This window comes from Leptopilina boulardi, unplaced genomic scaffold (assembly GCF_019393585.1).
Source record: "Leptopilina boulardi isolate dan_hultmark-lab unplaced genomic scaffold, ZJU_Lbou_2.1 LbouV2_208, whole genome shotgun sequence".
NCBI classification, from domain to species: domain Eukaryota; kingdom Metazoa; phylum Arthropoda; class Insecta; order Hymenoptera; family Figitidae; genus Leptopilina; species Leptopilina boulardi.
In genome coordinates, this window is record NW_026137761.1 from 2,311,936 (window position 1) to 2,330,976 (window position 19,041).

The window sequence follows — 19,041 nt, forward strand, 5'->3', positions numbered from 1 at the left end:
ACAAAACAAATAACATTTAATGCCTTTTTAACCGATATAAAAAAGGGACCTACATGTCACACTGCCCCTCAAAGAGTTAAACCAATTTTCATTTCACTAACTTTTTATTTCATCGAATTCTTTTCTAACCAAATTTTCATTTGTCAGAATAAATATCTGGCAGAAAAATTTGGTTGCGAATTTTAAAATTAATCAATCAGAACCCTGGCGTCAGTTTAAATAGTATTGGGTCCAAACTCGATCGTGTTTGATCTGAGTTAAAATATTGGAAATTAAATTTAAGCTTTTATTTAATTATAATTAACAAAAACTTAATTCAACATTTTAACTGAATATTTTCACAAATTGACTTTTTAATTCAGCTAAAAAAGAATTCTTCCTAATATTCTTTCTGTAAAAGTAAAAATTATTATTTTAAATTACTATTCTCTCTTTCGAAAATTCGAGTAAATAAGAATTCTGTCAAATTCAAATTCGAAGAAATAAAATAAAAAAATCCGTTTTTCGAGTAAATCGTTATTTTTCCTACTTCTCTAAAAATCACTATAAATATTCATATCAAATAATCTACAAATTTAATTTTAATTAGGACTGCCCTTGTTGTGATTTGAAGAATGAGATCTTTGTAATTAAATCCTGTGTAAAATTACATTTATATGCATTTATATGTTTTTCTTTGTTCTACGGTAATTCTCTTGTACATGTCTGATTTTGGTCTAAAACAAATGTTAGTAAATATTGCATGTATTATAAAATCATATTTAATCTTTTCCAACATTGGTGAAATTGACAACGTTTATGATTAATGATTTAGAAGAAAAAATATATTTCTCTACAAATTATTTTTGTTGTCTAAAAAAAATTTTGCAGTGTTTTTTGACCAATAATTTTTCAAAGAAAAATTTATAGACAAAAAAAATTAATTATTATTTTCCAAAGAAAAAGTATTTTTTTCCATTGTTGATCATAAATGTTGTGAACCTCACCTACGTCTTTTTCAATTTATATAAAAGTAGTTAACTCAAAAGTGTAAATGGAAATTATAATTATATTATAGAGAATATATATAATTAAGCATAAATAGTGTTAAATGAAATAGATAATAAAAGTTGAAAGAAATTTCAATGAAATTATTAAAAATATATTCATATAGAAATAAGAAATCGTGGCCTTGTCGTGATCTCATTTAAATTTTCTCATTGAGATATTCTTTCATAATATTGAATGGATGCACGAGGTTTAATTGGAGTTCCGGGAGAACTAATGCCGATTATCCGTCGCGGAAGTTTATTAGGGAAGTTAATTTAGTTTCTCAAACTTTCCATTTCGTTAACACGACTACTGTACATAACACTTCATTACTTAAGTCCCTAATAATAACTACGAAGAAATTGCCTACTTGAATATTATTTTTTCCATAAAGCAAATTCAAAACCATATACTTCGCACTAGTGTCTGTGTTAAAACATATTATATAGGATTTTCAATTATATTAATAACAAGAATATACTTCTGTATGGTGAAATGAAAATAATTAACATATATCATATAATATTTTATATTAAGAAATCATTTTCATATTATTTATAGTCAAGACGGTGTAAGATTATTATGTATTTCAATTATGCTCTTGCGGAGAACCTCACAATTATTATTGTCTAAAAGATATTTCTTCAATTTAATTTTTTTCTCATTTTATAAAAGAAAACTATAAAATGTTTTCACTTAAAATTATTTGTTTAATTATTATAATTTAAGAAAATTATATTTTACTTATAGTAGATAAATAAATTTCGTTATTTAGTAAATAATTTACATTTTACATTTTCTTGCAAAAGTTACAGAATAATTAAACATTTTTTTTTTATCAATTTGTGAAACAAAATTTAACTAAAATTCTTAAAAGTACTTTAAAGTGAGTTTTGAGTGGGATGCTCAACTCGAAAATGTGTCAAAATAAATTTTAAGTGACCTCAGTTTTATCAATTTAAATCTAATGGTTAAAATTTCACATGTACTCGTCTTAGTCGAGTAATATTATTTACACATTTTGATATAATTAAGTCAACTACATTATTTTTACCTGAAGGTTGTACCCTGATTGCTTTATTAGATTCATAATGCCACTGTACTGTCAAGTTTTTTGCTACAAAAAAGAAAAAATAAATTGTCCAAAAATTATCTAATTCTAACTTTAAAAGATCGTTAGATGGTGTTAAAATTTAATGCGAGAAAATTAATCATCATATTACATAATTTACAAATTTAAGAGGCAAAACTTATTTTTAAAGTAGACGTATATTATTATATCATGATGTGATGAGTATTATACATTTAAATTTTTCACTAATCTAGATATATTTTTGGAAACAAAAAATGCAGTCAAAATTATTACTTCTGACACATAAATAATTGAATAAAAACGAATATTTACAAAAACAGACATGACACGCGGACCTGAAACTTGATAATTTTTACTTCAGAATTAGAATATATTAGATATTATTATAATTATATATTATAATTGAAAAAAATTAGAATATCTAAATAAATATTTATGCATAAAAGTTATTTCTTAAACATCCATTTGCATCTTTGATAATATTTTATCCCGTTAAAGTGCGTGACTTCAAACACTATTTTAATTTAATTTTAAATTAAATTTTAAAGTATTTCTAATCTAAATTATTTATCAGGATTAACGAACTGAATCGAACAAATAATAGTATACAAGTGTCAAGCAAATTCTGAATTTATAATCGGACAACCTAACTCCAAAATATTTAGTAACAAAGGTAATTTGCATTTCCGACCACTTTGATAAGATCGATAAGCGGCATCTTTCTAACTCATTGGAAAATTACACCTTCTTTTACTTGATGCACAATGTACTATTGCATAACTTATTTCTCGTATATATGTTATTGCAAAAGAGAATCCGATCAATTGCAAACAATGACAATAAATAGCTAATTTAAAATTTGCAAAGGTGTATTATAAATTAAGCGGGAATCTTATTTCTTGTGAGTAAAATTACCGGAGATTCTATAACGGCTCTGACAGTCCGTCATTACGATCCATTCATGACGTAGACCTTCGCCTTGGCGTAAGAAGATGACCGGGCCGCTAGTAAATGGCTATTCTTGGATTTAACGGCTCTCGCACAACTACTATTTCTATGCATCTTGTTTTATAACACCTACTTCCTTTGTTGTACGAAGAAACAACAACTTGACTCACGCCACTTTATTTTATAGCGTCATTGTAAATAACACAAACATATACACATTAACCGTCATGTGTACTTTAAATCCCTTCTACACTATATATACTAATTAATTAAATCTTATTATTTTAATCTTATTTTTTTAAAATTCCAGAAAATTTTTCGATCTCACGTCATTTAGGGTTCCGTTTACGAAATACATAGCCAAAAACCGGATCCTTATTTACAGCAATTTATGTTGTTTTGTATTTGAAATGTGATATTAGAATTTATTAATTATCACATAGTTGTTAAAAAAAGAGTGATTTATGTAATTTCATTTAATATTTAATAACTAATATTTTATTTCGAAAATATTGTATAAATTAACCGAAATTAACTTTTACTAAGGCCAAATAATTTTATAAAAGGTTTTTGTAACTGTGAGCCATTTTTACGAAATCTCACCGTTAAATTAAATTGCTCAGTGAGCAGAAATAAAATTTTAATCTAAAGCAGGTAAAAAAAATTCTACACTTCTAAAAAAGAATTGTGTAATTAATATATATATATATATACTTTCATGTTTAGAACTCTAACTTTTATACGGGAAAGGTATATTATATTATCTAATTCTCTGACGGAGAAAAAAAGTACAAAAGATTTTCATTATCATTCAGTACCATATATTTTAAATATATATAAAATTGCAATTTTTTTCCTTTGTCTTTTTTATACTTTTATGTAACAAATTTTTCTAAAAAAAAAAACTGTTATTTCTTGTCATTTTTAATTAAAGTTTGTAAACACTTTTCTTAAAGTTTGATTTCATTTTACTTTCACTTACTATTTAAATTCTATATAGTTATATAGGGTCAGTTGGGGTAGCTTGTCATTATTAACCAAATTAACAAAAATCAAACATTCAAGTGAATTTCTGTTATGGGAGTCATAAGGAATAAAAAAAAATTTAGTATGATTTTTAAGTCTGTTTTTTTTCAAATGCGAGCCAAAATACTGAAATAAAAAAAAATAAAAAAAATGTTAATTGGTTCAACTGTTATATATCTACTACAAATTTTTTTCAAGTTTTTTCATCCCTTAATACAGTAATATACTTAAGGAAATTTTTTTCTTAAAACTTTCTTAGAAACTATGCTGTCCCCATTTACCCCAAATTTTATGAAATTTTTTTAATTTTGAGGTAAATGGGGAAGAAACTAACGTAATTTGTAAAAAATAGCGATTTTGTCCCCATTTACCCCAACTGACCCTAAGTTATTATTTCGAAATAAAGAAAAATAAAATAAAACTTACATTTGCCTATACGTGTGTTACGACAATGACTCTTGATGGCATAATTTTTTTTGCTTCACTCCATAAGATAATAAGAATATTCAGTATTAAACCTCATATGATTTTGTTAAGAAAAATACTATTTTAATTTTAAGATCTAATAACTTACCTATCTTTTTTCTACTAATTTGCCAACACTATATTTTTGTTATTTATATTTTTGCTGCAAATCAAAATGAGTCAATGCTAAACGTCATAGAAAATGGCGCCACCAACCTGACTCATTTTTGCTGCACTTCAAAATGAGTAGTATACGTATACTACTCATTTGGAGACAAGGTTTTTTCTGTGTAATGAATTAAATATTTTAATTGCAACCACATATATTCTTGTCAGATCCTATATCAATAAATTTAAATTTTGCTGCAAAATTTTAACAGTATCAATTCAAAAAATTATTAATTATCAGACAACTGTGTAATACTTTTTAAATATTTTAGTTCATAGAAATCCCAAGACTTTGTTGTAAAAATAGATATATATGTATGTTTTTGTCCTCACACACAAAACGTTGTTTTTCGAATATTGTAATGCCTCACAATAATTATTTTATGGGCTATTTATCAGTAAAAAAAACTGTAAATCAATAAAGAAGATATACGATACACATCTTGTAGGCTATAATATAGTCTATAATACATTCCAACGATAGTGCAAGTATCGAGCAAACTCACAGTTTAATCTCATATGTATGTATAGCATTTAATTATCTAATTAAACATTGTTATTCTCGATTAACGTCACCTGGAACATGGTTGGATATTTGTGAAAATTGGAGAATAAAATTCGTATAACGAGAGTCGATATACAATTAGCGACAAAATCGAATATAAGCGAGAGCAGTTCCTTAGAAAGAACAAACTCGACTCTTTAGCGAGAATTTTTCTCCCCGGATTTGTGCCGGTTAAAATGTCGTTAAAGGGAAAACTCATGGCTCGCATTGCAATATCAGCGACACATAAATTTTCAATCCGGATCTTTAGTAACCCGGCGCAGTAATCGCATACCTTGCACAGAGATTTTTAATTCATTCCATGCGGTTTAAACTTTAAAAGTCGTCACTAATCACAGACTCGAGTTCTTCCCAATGCAACATTTAGGTTGCAATTTGCACTGCAAACACACACAAGACATTGCAGATCTCGATTCTCGCTAAAGTCGCCCAGATTAACGACGCGCCTGGGGTGTTAAGACTCTTAAAGCGATCTTGTAACTTCTTTACTTAACTGTTTACTATCTCGAGGGCACAAGAAATTTTCAAAAAAGTCTACATGGCTTTACGAACAACTTTTCAATAATTATTGGTCAAGGCATTTTTATAATGCCGTCAGGTACACTTTTGCCTCTGATATTTATATATAAAGTAAAAAAAAATATTTATTTTTTTTAAACTATATATATATATATATATATACAGTAAAGTAGTTTTTATTATAGGTTCGTTATTATATATTTCTCAAAACAACTAAAAAATATAACTATTTGTAATTTTTGTTGCAGTAAAAGGACCTTTAAAAAATACTTTTGATTTTCAGAATTGAATCATTGCGTTTTGTTTTAAAAATGTCAATGTCTGATCGCTAAATATTTAAATCTATATATATTTAAGGACGCTTATATCTAGGAATGCAGACCTTCAGAAAAAAAATATTTAATTGACATTTAAAAAATTAAAATATTCTTATTCATATAATATAACTGCAAGAACAGACACCAATTTTCAAGAAAAAAATTTTTAATTTACAAAAATTATTTATACATTTTAATATTAAAATTTTCATCATATCGCTTCCTTAAAATTTTGTAAAAATGATCCGATTTGAAGGAATGATAGCTTATTTTCTTCAAAAAATTATTCTTAAAATCGACACCGCTGGAATTTTTAAACAAGTGCACCGTTATTTAAATACGGTTTAAGGTTGTTTAAGATCGTGTGATTATTGTGATTTTACATGTAAATATTCTCCGCAGATTTTCTCGTAAAAACTTGATAGATTGAACTAAAATTTTGTGGTGAAATATGTTATATATTAATATACTCTGGTACATGACAACAAATTCTTATACTATTTTTGAGTTCTGTACAAAATTTTAGTTCGATTTACATATTAAGTATTTTATGAGAAAACGTGCGAAAAATATTTACATGTGAAATCACAACAAACATACTACATTAGGACGCTGATTTTCAGCAGTTTTTCGGAAATGTTTTTAAAAGGTATAAAATTATTCAAATGAAATGCAAGAATGACATTATGTTCTACATATATTTAGCTTTCTCTCATAATTTTTTAAAACATTTTTATTAAAAATATTGCAAGTTTTAGCAGCTACTGATCTTAGAGCTGCGCCGTCTGAGTTTATGATTGCTGGCAGTGTTCTTCATAAGTCATTATATTTATGTTATTAATATTATACTCCACATTATATAATTATTTTAATTTTAATGTTTGCTACTCGGAGCGAGCTCATTACCTGAAGCACAGAGAATATATAAAATTTCGCACTGAAAATTTTTTCAGCATATTTTTGAATACATAAACTAACTATTTATGAAAAAAATCAATTTTCTGAAACCTCTAAAAGTGAAAATTATTTCTAAACAAATAATTATATTTTAAAAAATAGGGCACTTCACGGAGAAAAAAGAATTGTTGTGGTTACTAAAAATTAAGTCCACACAACAATTCCGAATTGTCAATATGGAACCAGCAGTTCTATTTGTTTTTGGGACAAAAAAAATGGTTAAAATGGGATTGTTATTAAAACTATTCGGAGTGTTCGATGAACAAACAGAATTGTTTGATGAACAAAGAAAATTGTTATGGAACAGTTGAAATAACAAAACTAAATTGTTAAATCGGCAATACAATTTGTTGTATTAACAAAGCTTTGATCCGTCTAATACAATTTGTTCAGTTGCTTTGCCTTCTAAAATAATCGATAGCAGATTTCCGTAGGTCATATCACCAGTTTCATTTGCATTAAAATCTGTGGAACATACAGCTTCTGAATCAAATTCTTTGACCTGAAACTAAAAAATTATTTTGAGTTGAAATTTGTTGTTAATTTTGTATTTTTTAAGGTGAGGTTATGTTCAATAGTAACCGAGTATAACTTAGCAATAAACGATGAAATTGTCTCTTCATCCATTCACTACACTTGCAATAGATTTCTCACTTTAACCGGATTCATTATTTAACAGCACTTTGTCATTTTTTTAAAAAAAAACCAATAATAAAAGCAAAGTTTGCTTCGGCAACTGTACGGAATTGCAAACTGAACAAAACTGACAACAAAAAATTCGGTTTGTTGTTAAAACAACATACATTTGTATTGACAACAATCCAAAAATTGTTTGCACAGCAATCCCATTTTTCTCCGTGTTGTTTAAAAATCCCAGCGATGACGATGAAAATTGGTGTCTGTTCTTCGAGTTATATTATATGAATAAGAATATTTTAATTTTTTAAATGTCAATTAAATATTTTTTTCTGGAGGTCTTAATTCTCAACCCAAGAAGCACGTAATATAACCTCAATATCAAGGTAATATTACATGTAAGATTCGTAATATAACGTTGTAATATTACAGTAATCTTAAAATGTCCGCCTCAAGGTAATATTACCGGTAATGTTACTGTAATATTACGCGCTAATATTAAGGTAATATTACAGTAATATTTGAGTTATACGTTGTATTGGCATAAGGATCAGGTGTAGAAAAAGACTTGTTACTTTTCAAGAATTTTGTCAGACGTTTCTGCTCGTTTGTGAGCCTTCATCAGTGACGTTTATTTTCTATAAAAAATTTAACTTTTGTTTAACAATTTAATAAATACTACAAAAAAAGAATATATAAACGTAATAAAGAAGGATAATCGTATGTTTGTGTGAAAGAGACATAGTAAGGGAGGAAAAATAGAAAAAATATCGAAATTAAAATATCCCATTATATTTTTTTTTTTTTTATATATTTTCTTAAATTTTTTCTAACACCAACCTAATAATTGTTAAGAATTAATCCATTTGTGTTGAGCAAACTGCAATCGGTGATGATGAACACACACAGAAAAAACAATTATTTCGGAAACAAAGAATCACTACATTTTTTAACTTAGATTTTTTGGTAGAGTGTTTATACATAATCCTTATACAAAAAATTATTTCGTTGATGACTCTAGAAGGATTCTTGGGGAACTGACTTTGTGTTTGGTGGAAGGAGATGTCAACATATTGTCAAAATGTATAGAAAGGAAAATGCGAGATGAGGGCGGAAACTTATTTTATTTTATTTTTGTTTTTTTTTTTTTTTTTTTTTTTTTTTTAAAGATCTGTGAACTGGAGTGGTCGATTCTGACCGTAACTAATTTATTGTATGGTGTGGGGCGGTTAAGAGTAATATATATTTTTTCTGAGAGGATGTGAAATGTGTTGTTTGAAAATGACTTTAATTTTTATTTTATTTATTTATTTATTTTTTTTTTTTTTTTTTTTTTTTTTTTTTTTTGGAAGGGGGGTAAAAGTTTTGAATTCTATTTGGAATGTTTTTTTAAGAGAGGTTTATAAAATGAGGAAAGGTTGGCCGTGTCGTTTCTTTGATTTACTGAATGTGGATTACTAACAATGTGAGTCATTTCAAGGATCATTCTTTTTTTATAAAAATCAGATTTGTCAATTAATTTTGTGTCATTAAAGTTGAAGGTGTGATCCTCAAACCATGCGTGTTTTGTTAGAGACGTCCATTTTTTGGGGGGGTTATAAACATCAATCTTATGTTCTTTTATTCGTTGTTTGATATTTCTTTGTGTTGTGCCTACATAGGAACAGTTGCATTGTGAGCAAGGAATTTTGTAGACAACATTATTTATTTCGTCTGTAGGAATGATATCTTTCTGTGTTTTGAAAATGTGTTGTAAGTTATTAGTTGAGCGGAAAGCTGTCTTAATATTAAACGGTTTTAAAATGGAATTAAGTTTTTCGGAAAGGCCTTGTACATACGGTAGGGGGATGTAATTTTCATTTTCTCTGTTGGTTGTGGCGGGGTGTTGGATATCTGTTGTGATTCTAAGTTTGTGTTGGATGTTGTGCATCCTTTGTGTAATGATCTTTTGAGAGAAGTCAGGGGGATAATTATTTTGAGAGAGGATGACTTTAAGTTTTGCAATGTTTTCGGAATGAAATTGTTTATTAGCAAGTATCAAGCTTCTGTCTACTAAATTGTTAATGACATTAATTTTATATTTTAAAGGGTGATACGATAGGAAATTTAGTACTCTGTTTGAAGAAGTTGGTTTCCTGTACCAATTTGTTTTTATTTGCTCTCCGTCTCTTACTAGAAGCACGTCAAGGAAGGCAATTTTACCGTCATTTTCTTTTTCTACTGTAAATTGAAGTTTGTGATTATATCCATTAAAAACTGTCAAAACATGATCAATTTGATCAGTTGGTACCGCTGTAATTATATCATCTACATAACGGTAATAAAAGGGTAAGGGGTAGGGGAGTTGTGATAAGCACTCTGTTTCAAGATCGTCCATTACAATGTCAGCCATTATTGGTGATAGTGGGGAGCCCATAGGGAAACCTTCTTTTTGTTTAAAGGTCACATTATTAAAGTTGAAGAAAGAATTGCTGGTGCAAGCGCGGAGACCGTTGAGAAAATATTTTTCCTTTCTATACATTTTGACAATATGTTGACATCTCCTTCCACCAAACACAAAGTCAGTTCCCCAAGAATCCTTCTAGAGTCATCAACGAAATAATTTTTTGTATAAGGATTATGTATAAACACTCTACCAAAAAATCTAAGTTAAAAAATGTAGTGATTCTTTGTTTCCGAAATAATTGTTTTTTCTGTGTGTGTTCATCATCACCGATTGCAGTTTGCTCAACACAAATGGATTAATTCTTAACAATTAGGTTGGTGTTAGAAAAAATTTAAGAAAATATATAAAAAAAAAAAAAATATAATGGGATATTTTAATTTCGATATTTTTTCTATTTTTCCTCCCTTACTATGTCTCTTTCACACAAACATACGATTATCCTTCTTTATTACGTTTATATATTCTTTTTTTGTAGTATTTATTAAATTGTTAAACAAAAGTTAAATTTTTTATAGAAAATAAACGTCACTGATGAAGGCTCACAAACGAGCAGAAACGTCTGACAAAATTCTTGAAAAGTAACAAGTCTTTTTCTACACCTGATCCTTATGCCAATACAACGTATAACTCAAATATTATAAATACTAGGATCAATATAACTCCAACAATGAATACAATTACAGTAATATTGCAGTAATATTATACCGTAATATTAAGGTAATATTACAAGAGAATAGTACAGTAATATTATGGGAACATTTCTTTACGAAAAAAATCTACCCATCCAGGGAATCGAACCCCGAACTCAAAGCACACGAGTCCAGAGTTTTACCAACAAGCCAAATTGACTTATAATATATTTACGTTTTTTATGCTTTATGAATAACTCAAATCAGTCTGTAATATTACAGTAATATTCCCGGTAATATTACCTTGAGGCGGACATTTTAAGATCACTGTAAGATTACTGTAATATTACAGCGTTATATTACGAATCTCACGTGTAATATTACCTTGATATTGAGGATATATTACGTACGTGCTTCTTGGGAAGTATGAACCGCCTTAAAGATTACGAATCTTGTTTTATTAACCTTTTTTCATATTTGAATTAAATGCAAAAATAAATCTTTAATTTTGTGATTCGCTTTCGAGTACGAGCTATTTTTAAGTTTAATCAATTTGAAAAAACTGTCCAGAAAAAATAAATTAAAAAAGTAAATGAGAAACAAATTGAAATGAGTAATTTCTTCACGCGGATCTAGTTTATGTTATAAAAAAAGTGGGTGTTGAAAGGAAGACGCAATCCTTTAATGTCAAAGGTTAGGTGAACCATATAATAATGAGGCAAGAGAGTGACGTGTAAAATATGACACATAATATTGAGCGGAATCATCAGACATAAGAGTTGATGATTTCGTGTCTTGGGATTGCTTGATGATAATAATATATGTATAATGATCCGTTAAATATGCAGATATCGAAACTCAAAGTCACATCCGTGCATCTTCTTGACATTTGGATTACATTCTCTTGGAACTTTTTAATATGACTAATAAATACATTTACCTGACTGCTCTAAAGAAGTAGGAGCGTGAAAAATGTCCAAGCTAACCTGTTGTTTCTGATACTTTGCAGGTTAAAGTGTGACTCAGGATGGTGTCGAGACGAAAAATACTTTCCCGATCGAGGGACAACCTGGCGGACACACAGTATGAAGAACAGGAAGAAGAGGACGTCTGGTATAATTTAGACAAGTTGTTTAAGGTAATTTTTTTATTACACTACTATTGTTCTTTGAGCATTCAATTTTTTCTACGCTATCTATTATGAGATGCTTTAATTTTCTTTAAAGATATCTCTTTTAAGGCTTCATTTATTATTTATTTCCCTGTCATTGACAAATATTTTTTTAACTTTGATAAAGCAAATTTTCTGATATAATAGTAAAATTTCAATTTTGTTAACATACTTTTAATTACTATTTTTATGTTCTGATTAATCAAATAATTTTTTAATAGACCTGTTTACTTTTAATCGTAATTAAATTTTTTTTATGTTTATTGAATTAAATTTCATTTTAATTCGTCAAGTGATTTATTCAATTCAAGAAGCAAAATTTGTATTCTTATATGTCAAAAATTATATTGAAATGTATAATTTTATTAATTTTTCATGGTAAAATCAGTAAATTGGAAAGATATGGCTGTTGTGGAAATATTTTAAATTTTGACTGAGAGGAAAAGTTGCAAAGGGTATTAAATTTTACGTCAACTGACCTCAAGTTCAAGGGATTGTATATATCAATTTTGTAATATATTTTATGGAAACTAAACTACAACCAATCCTGTTACTATAAATAAAGTCGGGAAGTACTCAATATTCTTCCAATTTTCATGGGCTTTATTTTTCAAATTTATGTACACAATTTTAAATACGTAAATTTAAAAATATTTAATTTCATTACGATAAAACATAACTTTATACCGTATTATTTTCTTCTGTTTTCAAAACTAAATTATTATTTTAATACATTGATTTAAAAAATTCAATAATTGTTTTTTTTATACAATTTTTATAAACAGTAGCTTATTTTACTTCGTAAAACATTCTCTACATTCGAAATTTTTTCAATGTTGTTAAAATTATTTTCTTCAAAAATTATAAACAAATAAAATTTTTTTTTTCGCCATTGACATGAAAAAGTGTCTTTTTTGTGCTTGTTTTAGGCAGATAAAGTAGCACTTTTTAAGACAGTTTGGGCCAACTGCCTAAAAAAGACTTTTTTAGGCAGAAAACTGCCCTATAAAGTCTTTTTTAGGCAGTTGTTAATTTTTGCATAATTTTTGTTTTGCTTTTATTTTATTTATCAATTTTTATTATTTTATTTTATATACTATTTCATATATATTATATTATATATTATATATCACTTTTTCATAACAATGGCGAAAAAAATAGCGTATGTGGCTCGCACGTAGTAATTTTTAGGTTCGGATGATTTCAATACTCGTTGTCTGTGCGACTTCGGTTCGACTTGGCTGGCTTTCGGCTCGCCTTCGTCTCACCTACGTCGCACTAACGACAGCTCGTACTGAAAATTACATCCTCACCTAAAAAGTACTACTTTACGTGCTTGCCACATAATATACAATTATTAACTAAATTTTTAACAACATTCTTTTAACAATATTAAAAAATTATCATTGCAAAGGATGTTTCAATGATTTAAATAAATTATTGTTTATAAAAATTGGATAAAAATTGCGATTTTTGTTTGAGCTGAAAGAAAAAAATGAAAACGTTAAAAAATAATTATTTGACGAAAGAAATTGACTCAATATCATTTTTTCTCAAAAGTGTATATCTAGATCTTCCAAAATTGATTGGAATTAATTTTTTTTGTAATATTTTGCTAATGTTTGACACTTGCACTCAAATCTCTCTTGGACTTACCTTAATTTGAGAAAAACTTGACTGACTGAAAAAGACTTTCACTACTAATACCAGATATTACAAGAATTGTAATTATTGTATGTCCGAGTCCGACAATAATTTACTTTTATTATACTGGCACAAAAATTACAAGACGTCTTGATAAACCCCGTATTTATAATTTATACTACAATAATAAACAAATTTAGGACGATTATAATAAAAACATTAAATTCACTTCCGATTATCACTCTAATAAAAAGGCACTAACCTGGTAAAAAAAATATTCTTCGTTTGAAAGAATTCCTCTCATTTTTATACAATTTTTCCTATATACAATATGATACTTATATTAAAAGAAAATAAATAATTTTCTCGAAGCACATGTCATCCAAATTTAGGTTATGTTTTTGACTGAAAAACAAATCATGCGCACAAATCAAAGATGTACAAACTTAAAATAAAAAAAGGAACATACTTTTCAAGTTGTAGTTAGCTCAATATATATTTAAAAGAGAATTCTCAATTTTTCACAATTTATAAAAACATTTCGCTGATGCTGACAACTAAAAAGAATCACGACTGACGCCATAAATATGACATTACGCATGTGCAAATACATATTATATATAGTAAATTCTGTCAAAAAGTAGAGGAATATTCTTCAACCGATAAGTAATGGGCGTTTTCGGCAGATGCTCCGGAGTGCTTTGGAGCATTTTTTGATTGACTGGATCCAATGAAATTAATAGGTGATTGGACTATAAAATGCTCCGGAGTATTCCTGGAGCATCTGCCGAAAACGCCTATTATTTTCATAATGTAACCGAAAAGTTAAAGTCAACTTGTAATTACAATTTTCTTAGGCGTTTTCGGCAGATGCTCCAGGAATACTCCGGAGCATTTTATGGTCCAATCACCTATTAATTCCATTGGATCCAGTCAATCAAAAAATGCTCCAGAGCACTACGGAGCATCTCCGTTATACGTTATACGTTACAATAAATATAATTTATCACAATATTCTCTAACGGCGTCGACATACGGATATTCAGGATGTCCTGAAATATCCGATGTTGTGGCGGTTTTTAAAATATATTTTTACGAAAAAAAGTAAATTTGTGTTGAAATAAAAATTGTTCAAGAATTGGATAAGAAGACATTATAGTTAAATTAAAAAATCTTAATTTTAAGAGTAACAAAAGCAATAAATAAATCAATTAAAATAATGTTAGTAAATAAATTCAAAAAACGTAAAACAATTGTGTAAAACGATAATTGATATGGTTAATTTTTCTAATATATAATTGTAAAATGAAACTTATTGTAAAAGGTCTTAATAAATAAAAATTTTATTGTTCGATTATTAAACTGAAACTAAGAGATTAAATAATAAAAAAATTGTATACTTTCTCGCTGCCTTAAAAGGTCTCAGACAAATTTTAATAAGAATTAATGTTCTGAAAATATATTATAGTACAAAATTCATCGAATAATATACGTAAAGTGCAGAAAGTTGAATTTATTACGGAACTAGGAAGCACTTAAAATCGATTGTAATCAAATACACGAATCTTACAGTTAGACAAGAAATAAATTTTGCCTTTATATATATAGATATAAATTTTGTAACTTAATACGGGGTGCGTCTTAGGTTTCAGATAAATATGTAAGTAAATTTTTTTTAACCAATGTAATTATTTATTCATTAAAAATATCATGTTTTTGTAAAACAAAATTTCTATATCACTTGAAATGTATGATTACAACAGAATCAGAAAAATTTTAAGGTTTACCCACGGTTACTTAAGGTCAGTTTCATATTTACGATCTTATATTTTTCAAAGATTTTGAAATTAACTTAAAATTATTGTTATATAGGTACTTAAATTAATTTTGTCAATAATAATGAGAATTATTATTTTTATAAATAATTGTGTGCAAAAATTTGGTTTATATATAAAGCCTATAAAGACTTCTTTGTTCATAATGTGAAGATTAACCCAATTTTATCGCCTAAATATAAAAATACAATTTGGATATTTTTTATAAATTTACTTTAAATTTTCCATCCAAAAGATTAGCATTTAAATAGCAAACAAGAAGTTGAATAAAAATAATAATAATATTTTTTTTACATTCTTTAAAATTATTTAGCGGCTAAAATATGATTTTTTTATTATAAAAATACTTGGGTCTTAAAAAAATTAATATCATTTAAAAAATATTAATCATTTTCACATTATAAATAATTCTTTAGTATATTATTAATTAATTAATCATAATAAAATTTTTTAATAAACTATAATTATTATTAATTACTAATTAATTTAACTTTTTATTTTTGCTTACAAAAGTAATAATTTAAAAAAAATATTTCAATTCAAGAACCATTTTCTTTCGTGGGAGGATTCAAAATTTCGAAATATATATTACATTTTAAGCAAAAAATACATAAATAACTTTTTTTTAAAAATTAATATTTATGAATAATAAAATAAATAATAACCTAAAACACAACAACTTATTCCTTGTACACCTTCTTGCTAATTTTCATAATAGTTAGACCGTATATTGCAACTAAACAGTGTCAACTAAAAATTTGAACAATCGTACTTTCATTTTAACACTTAAATTCGTATCACACTATACACGAGAATTTTATCTTAGAAAGTGAATCTCAAAAAAAAGTTACACTTTCAGAGATGTTATACATTTAAAGATTTCCACCTTCTAGTGTGAAGCAAGATCTTATTTTTAAAAGAGCAAGAATTACTTTCTGTACATATCGTTCAACTAGTTTTTAAATATATGTCAATGAAATTAAAAATCTATCATTCCCGTAAAGTTTTTTTTTTAAATATTTAGAATATATTAAAAATAAATTAAAATTCAAAATAAAAAAATATTTTTAATTAAATTTTATTGCAAACTAATTAAAGAAATTTCTTTTTCAGGATCACATACAAGAAGTTTTAGATAAATGGAATCAAATAGATGATGAAATATGGGCGAAAGTAATTGTCTTTGAAAGAAACAGAAGGGTAGCGAAAGCATATGCGAGAGCACCTGTCCTCACTGTAAATGGGTCAAACGATGGCTTCGACGGTTTCAGGTAACTATTTTCATATACCTTATATTCCACGATTTTAACATTCTTCTAGATTCAAGAGAAGATTATTGAAATTTCATAATTTATAGAAAGTTACACTCGCTTTAAAATAAAAAATTCCTTTTTTTCTATATTCAAATTCAGCCGTAAATAGTTTCAAAGAAATATTTTCCAACTATAATTTTGAATTTTTTATTTAGTCCAACACTTTTACATAAAAGTAAAAGCGCCATTTAGTAAGGGATAGACTTTAAAGTTATTAATTTATTCATAAGTATTAGAATTTCTTAATCATTACATTTTTCCTGAAACGAAAAACTGAAAACTAAATTTGTAATTTATTTTTATTTATATTTATGCTTTTCTATATATTATAACAGAGTCTTAATTTTTAGTATATATTCATAATTAATACAATTCTTAATAACTAATAATATTTTTACGATTTTAATTCTAAAAAGTACATACGAAAGAGAAGTGATTTTGATTTGTTTTCAAAAATTATGTAAAATAATTTAGAAATCCAATTACATGTAAAACATGTAAAATATATGATTATTTCGGAACAGTCAATTGAATATTCCCTTTATAATACAAAAATGATTAATCAAATATATTTTTTAGTAAGGGAATTTAATCTATTTATGTGAAAAGAACGAGGTGACAATATTGCCGATGGGAAGAAGAAACTTGTATATATATAGTTTCTAAAAGACAAGTAAAAAGAATGATCGACACGGATATTTCAATTACGTTTAAAGATTTCTACTCTCAATTGAAGAAACGTACTGATCAGTGCAACTCGCAACTTCCGGGACTCAAAGTCGTATAGATATTAGATCCTATCGAATTTCACGTTCACAAGAAACCACATTAATGCAAATCACGTTTCCCATCACGAATTCCAATATGTAATTGACAATCTGCTCAAAATAAGAATACCGAAGTAAAACATGTCATTGGAAAAATGCCATTATTTCTTTTTGAAACGAGTTGTCTCAGGAGTCATTGAACGATTACGATTTGCTTTCATTGAAATGGTGCCAAGTAAACAAGTCTAGTTGCTTGAAAAAAATTTTTAAAGAGGTCTAACTGGTTTCACTTTTTTTACAAAAGGAATTGCTTTTCAAACTACTTGTTAATTTACTTAAACCTTTCATTCGACAATTCAACTTTGACAATTAAATTCTGACTCCAGTTCCTTAATATATTTCAAACCCAACAAAAATTATTTTATCATTTTTCATAAACTAAAATCCAATTTTTCGAATATATGTTGTACAATTTTTTATATTTCACTTCTTTATAATGTATGTAGTGAATGTAATTTAAAAAAAAATACTTCTCTTTTCTTTCTTTGAAATGATTTAATATTTTCTAGAATAAATTTGCTAGTAAAATTAGTCTTTCTTAGCTCTCTCTTAGAGACACTTAGCGCTATTATACCTTGTTAACACTTTCGCCTTTCACGCCAAGTTAAAAATTTTTCACGCTATACTCAATGATCTAGAATTGCGACTTTAAAATTAAAAGTTACAATTTTTTTTACATTTAACAGAAAGTGGTAAATATTTTTTAAAACAGATAAATAAATTAAAATTAGTTAAATGAGTTTTCTTACTGTTCGTAAGAATGAGACTACAGTATAAAAAAAATTGTTATAGCAAACATAAAATTTAATGAGCTTGACATCTTTTTGTAAAGGGTAAAAATGGAAATTATAAATATAAAACTAGTCCATATACAGGTATATATACCTCTTTGCATATTTGCTGGAAAAAACATGATTTTTTATCTTTTGAAACAGTTACTGAAAGTTGCGAAAATATTTCAGCTTCACTAGGACACTTTTTTTTACTTATGGCATGATATTCTTCATATTTTTAATTGTTTTCACTGCTAATCAAGACTGAAAGAATCCATCAGATATAAATTTATTTTTTTTTAGAAAAATAGAATTCTATGTCATACATATCTTTTATTATGTTTTTTTATGATAATGACTCTTCATATTTTATTTTCATAAATTATTTTATAAACAAATTTTTCTAGAAATAAAATTGAAATAAATAGTATATTATGTGGCAAGCACGTAAAGTAGTACTTTTTAGGTGAGGATGTAATTTTCAGTACGAGCTGTCGTTAGTGCGACGTAGGTGAGACGAAGGCGAGCTGTAGGTGAGATGAAGACGAGCCGAAGGCGAGTCGAGTCGAGCCGAAAGCGAGCCGAGTCGAACCGAAGTCGCACAGACAGCGAGTATTGAAATCATCCGAACCTAAAAATTACTACGTGCGAGCCACATACGCTATTTTTTTCGCCATTGT

General features: G+C 27.0%; 1 protein-coding gene and 1 long non-coding RNA gene across 3 annotated transcripts in view; one reads left to right on the top strand and one right to left on the bottom strand.

Annotated features, from left to right (window-relative positions):
• The window catches only part of LOC127278617 (uncharacterized), a 121,219-nt gene extending 107,249 nt beyond the window's left edge, over positions 1 to 13,970 (bottom strand). Inside the window, exons 1-2 of the long non-coding RNA XR_007842513.1 lie at positions 13,876 to 13,970; positions 13,626 to 13,791 (exon numbers count right to left, since the gene is read on the bottom strand). This is a non-coding gene — a long non-coding RNA (uncharacterized LOC127278617). The remainder of the gene's footprint in view (positions 1 to 13,625; positions 13,792 to 13,875) is intronic.
• LOC127278613 (uncharacterized) overlaps positions 1 to 19,041 on the top strand; it is a 37,386-nt gene that overhangs the window by 12,934 nt on the left and 5,411 nt on the right. For both annotated transcript variants that reach the window (XM_051300415.1, XM_051300414.1), the window contains exons 2-3: positions 11,808 to 11,936; positions 16,562 to 16,719. In XM_051300415.1, coding sequence (XP_051156372.1) covers positions 11,826 to 11,936; positions 16,562 to 16,719 — 269 coding nt within the window. In that variant the 5' untranslated portion in view covers positions 11,808 to 11,825. The remainder of the gene's footprint in view (positions 1 to 11,807; positions 11,937 to 16,561; positions 16,720 to 19,041) is intronic.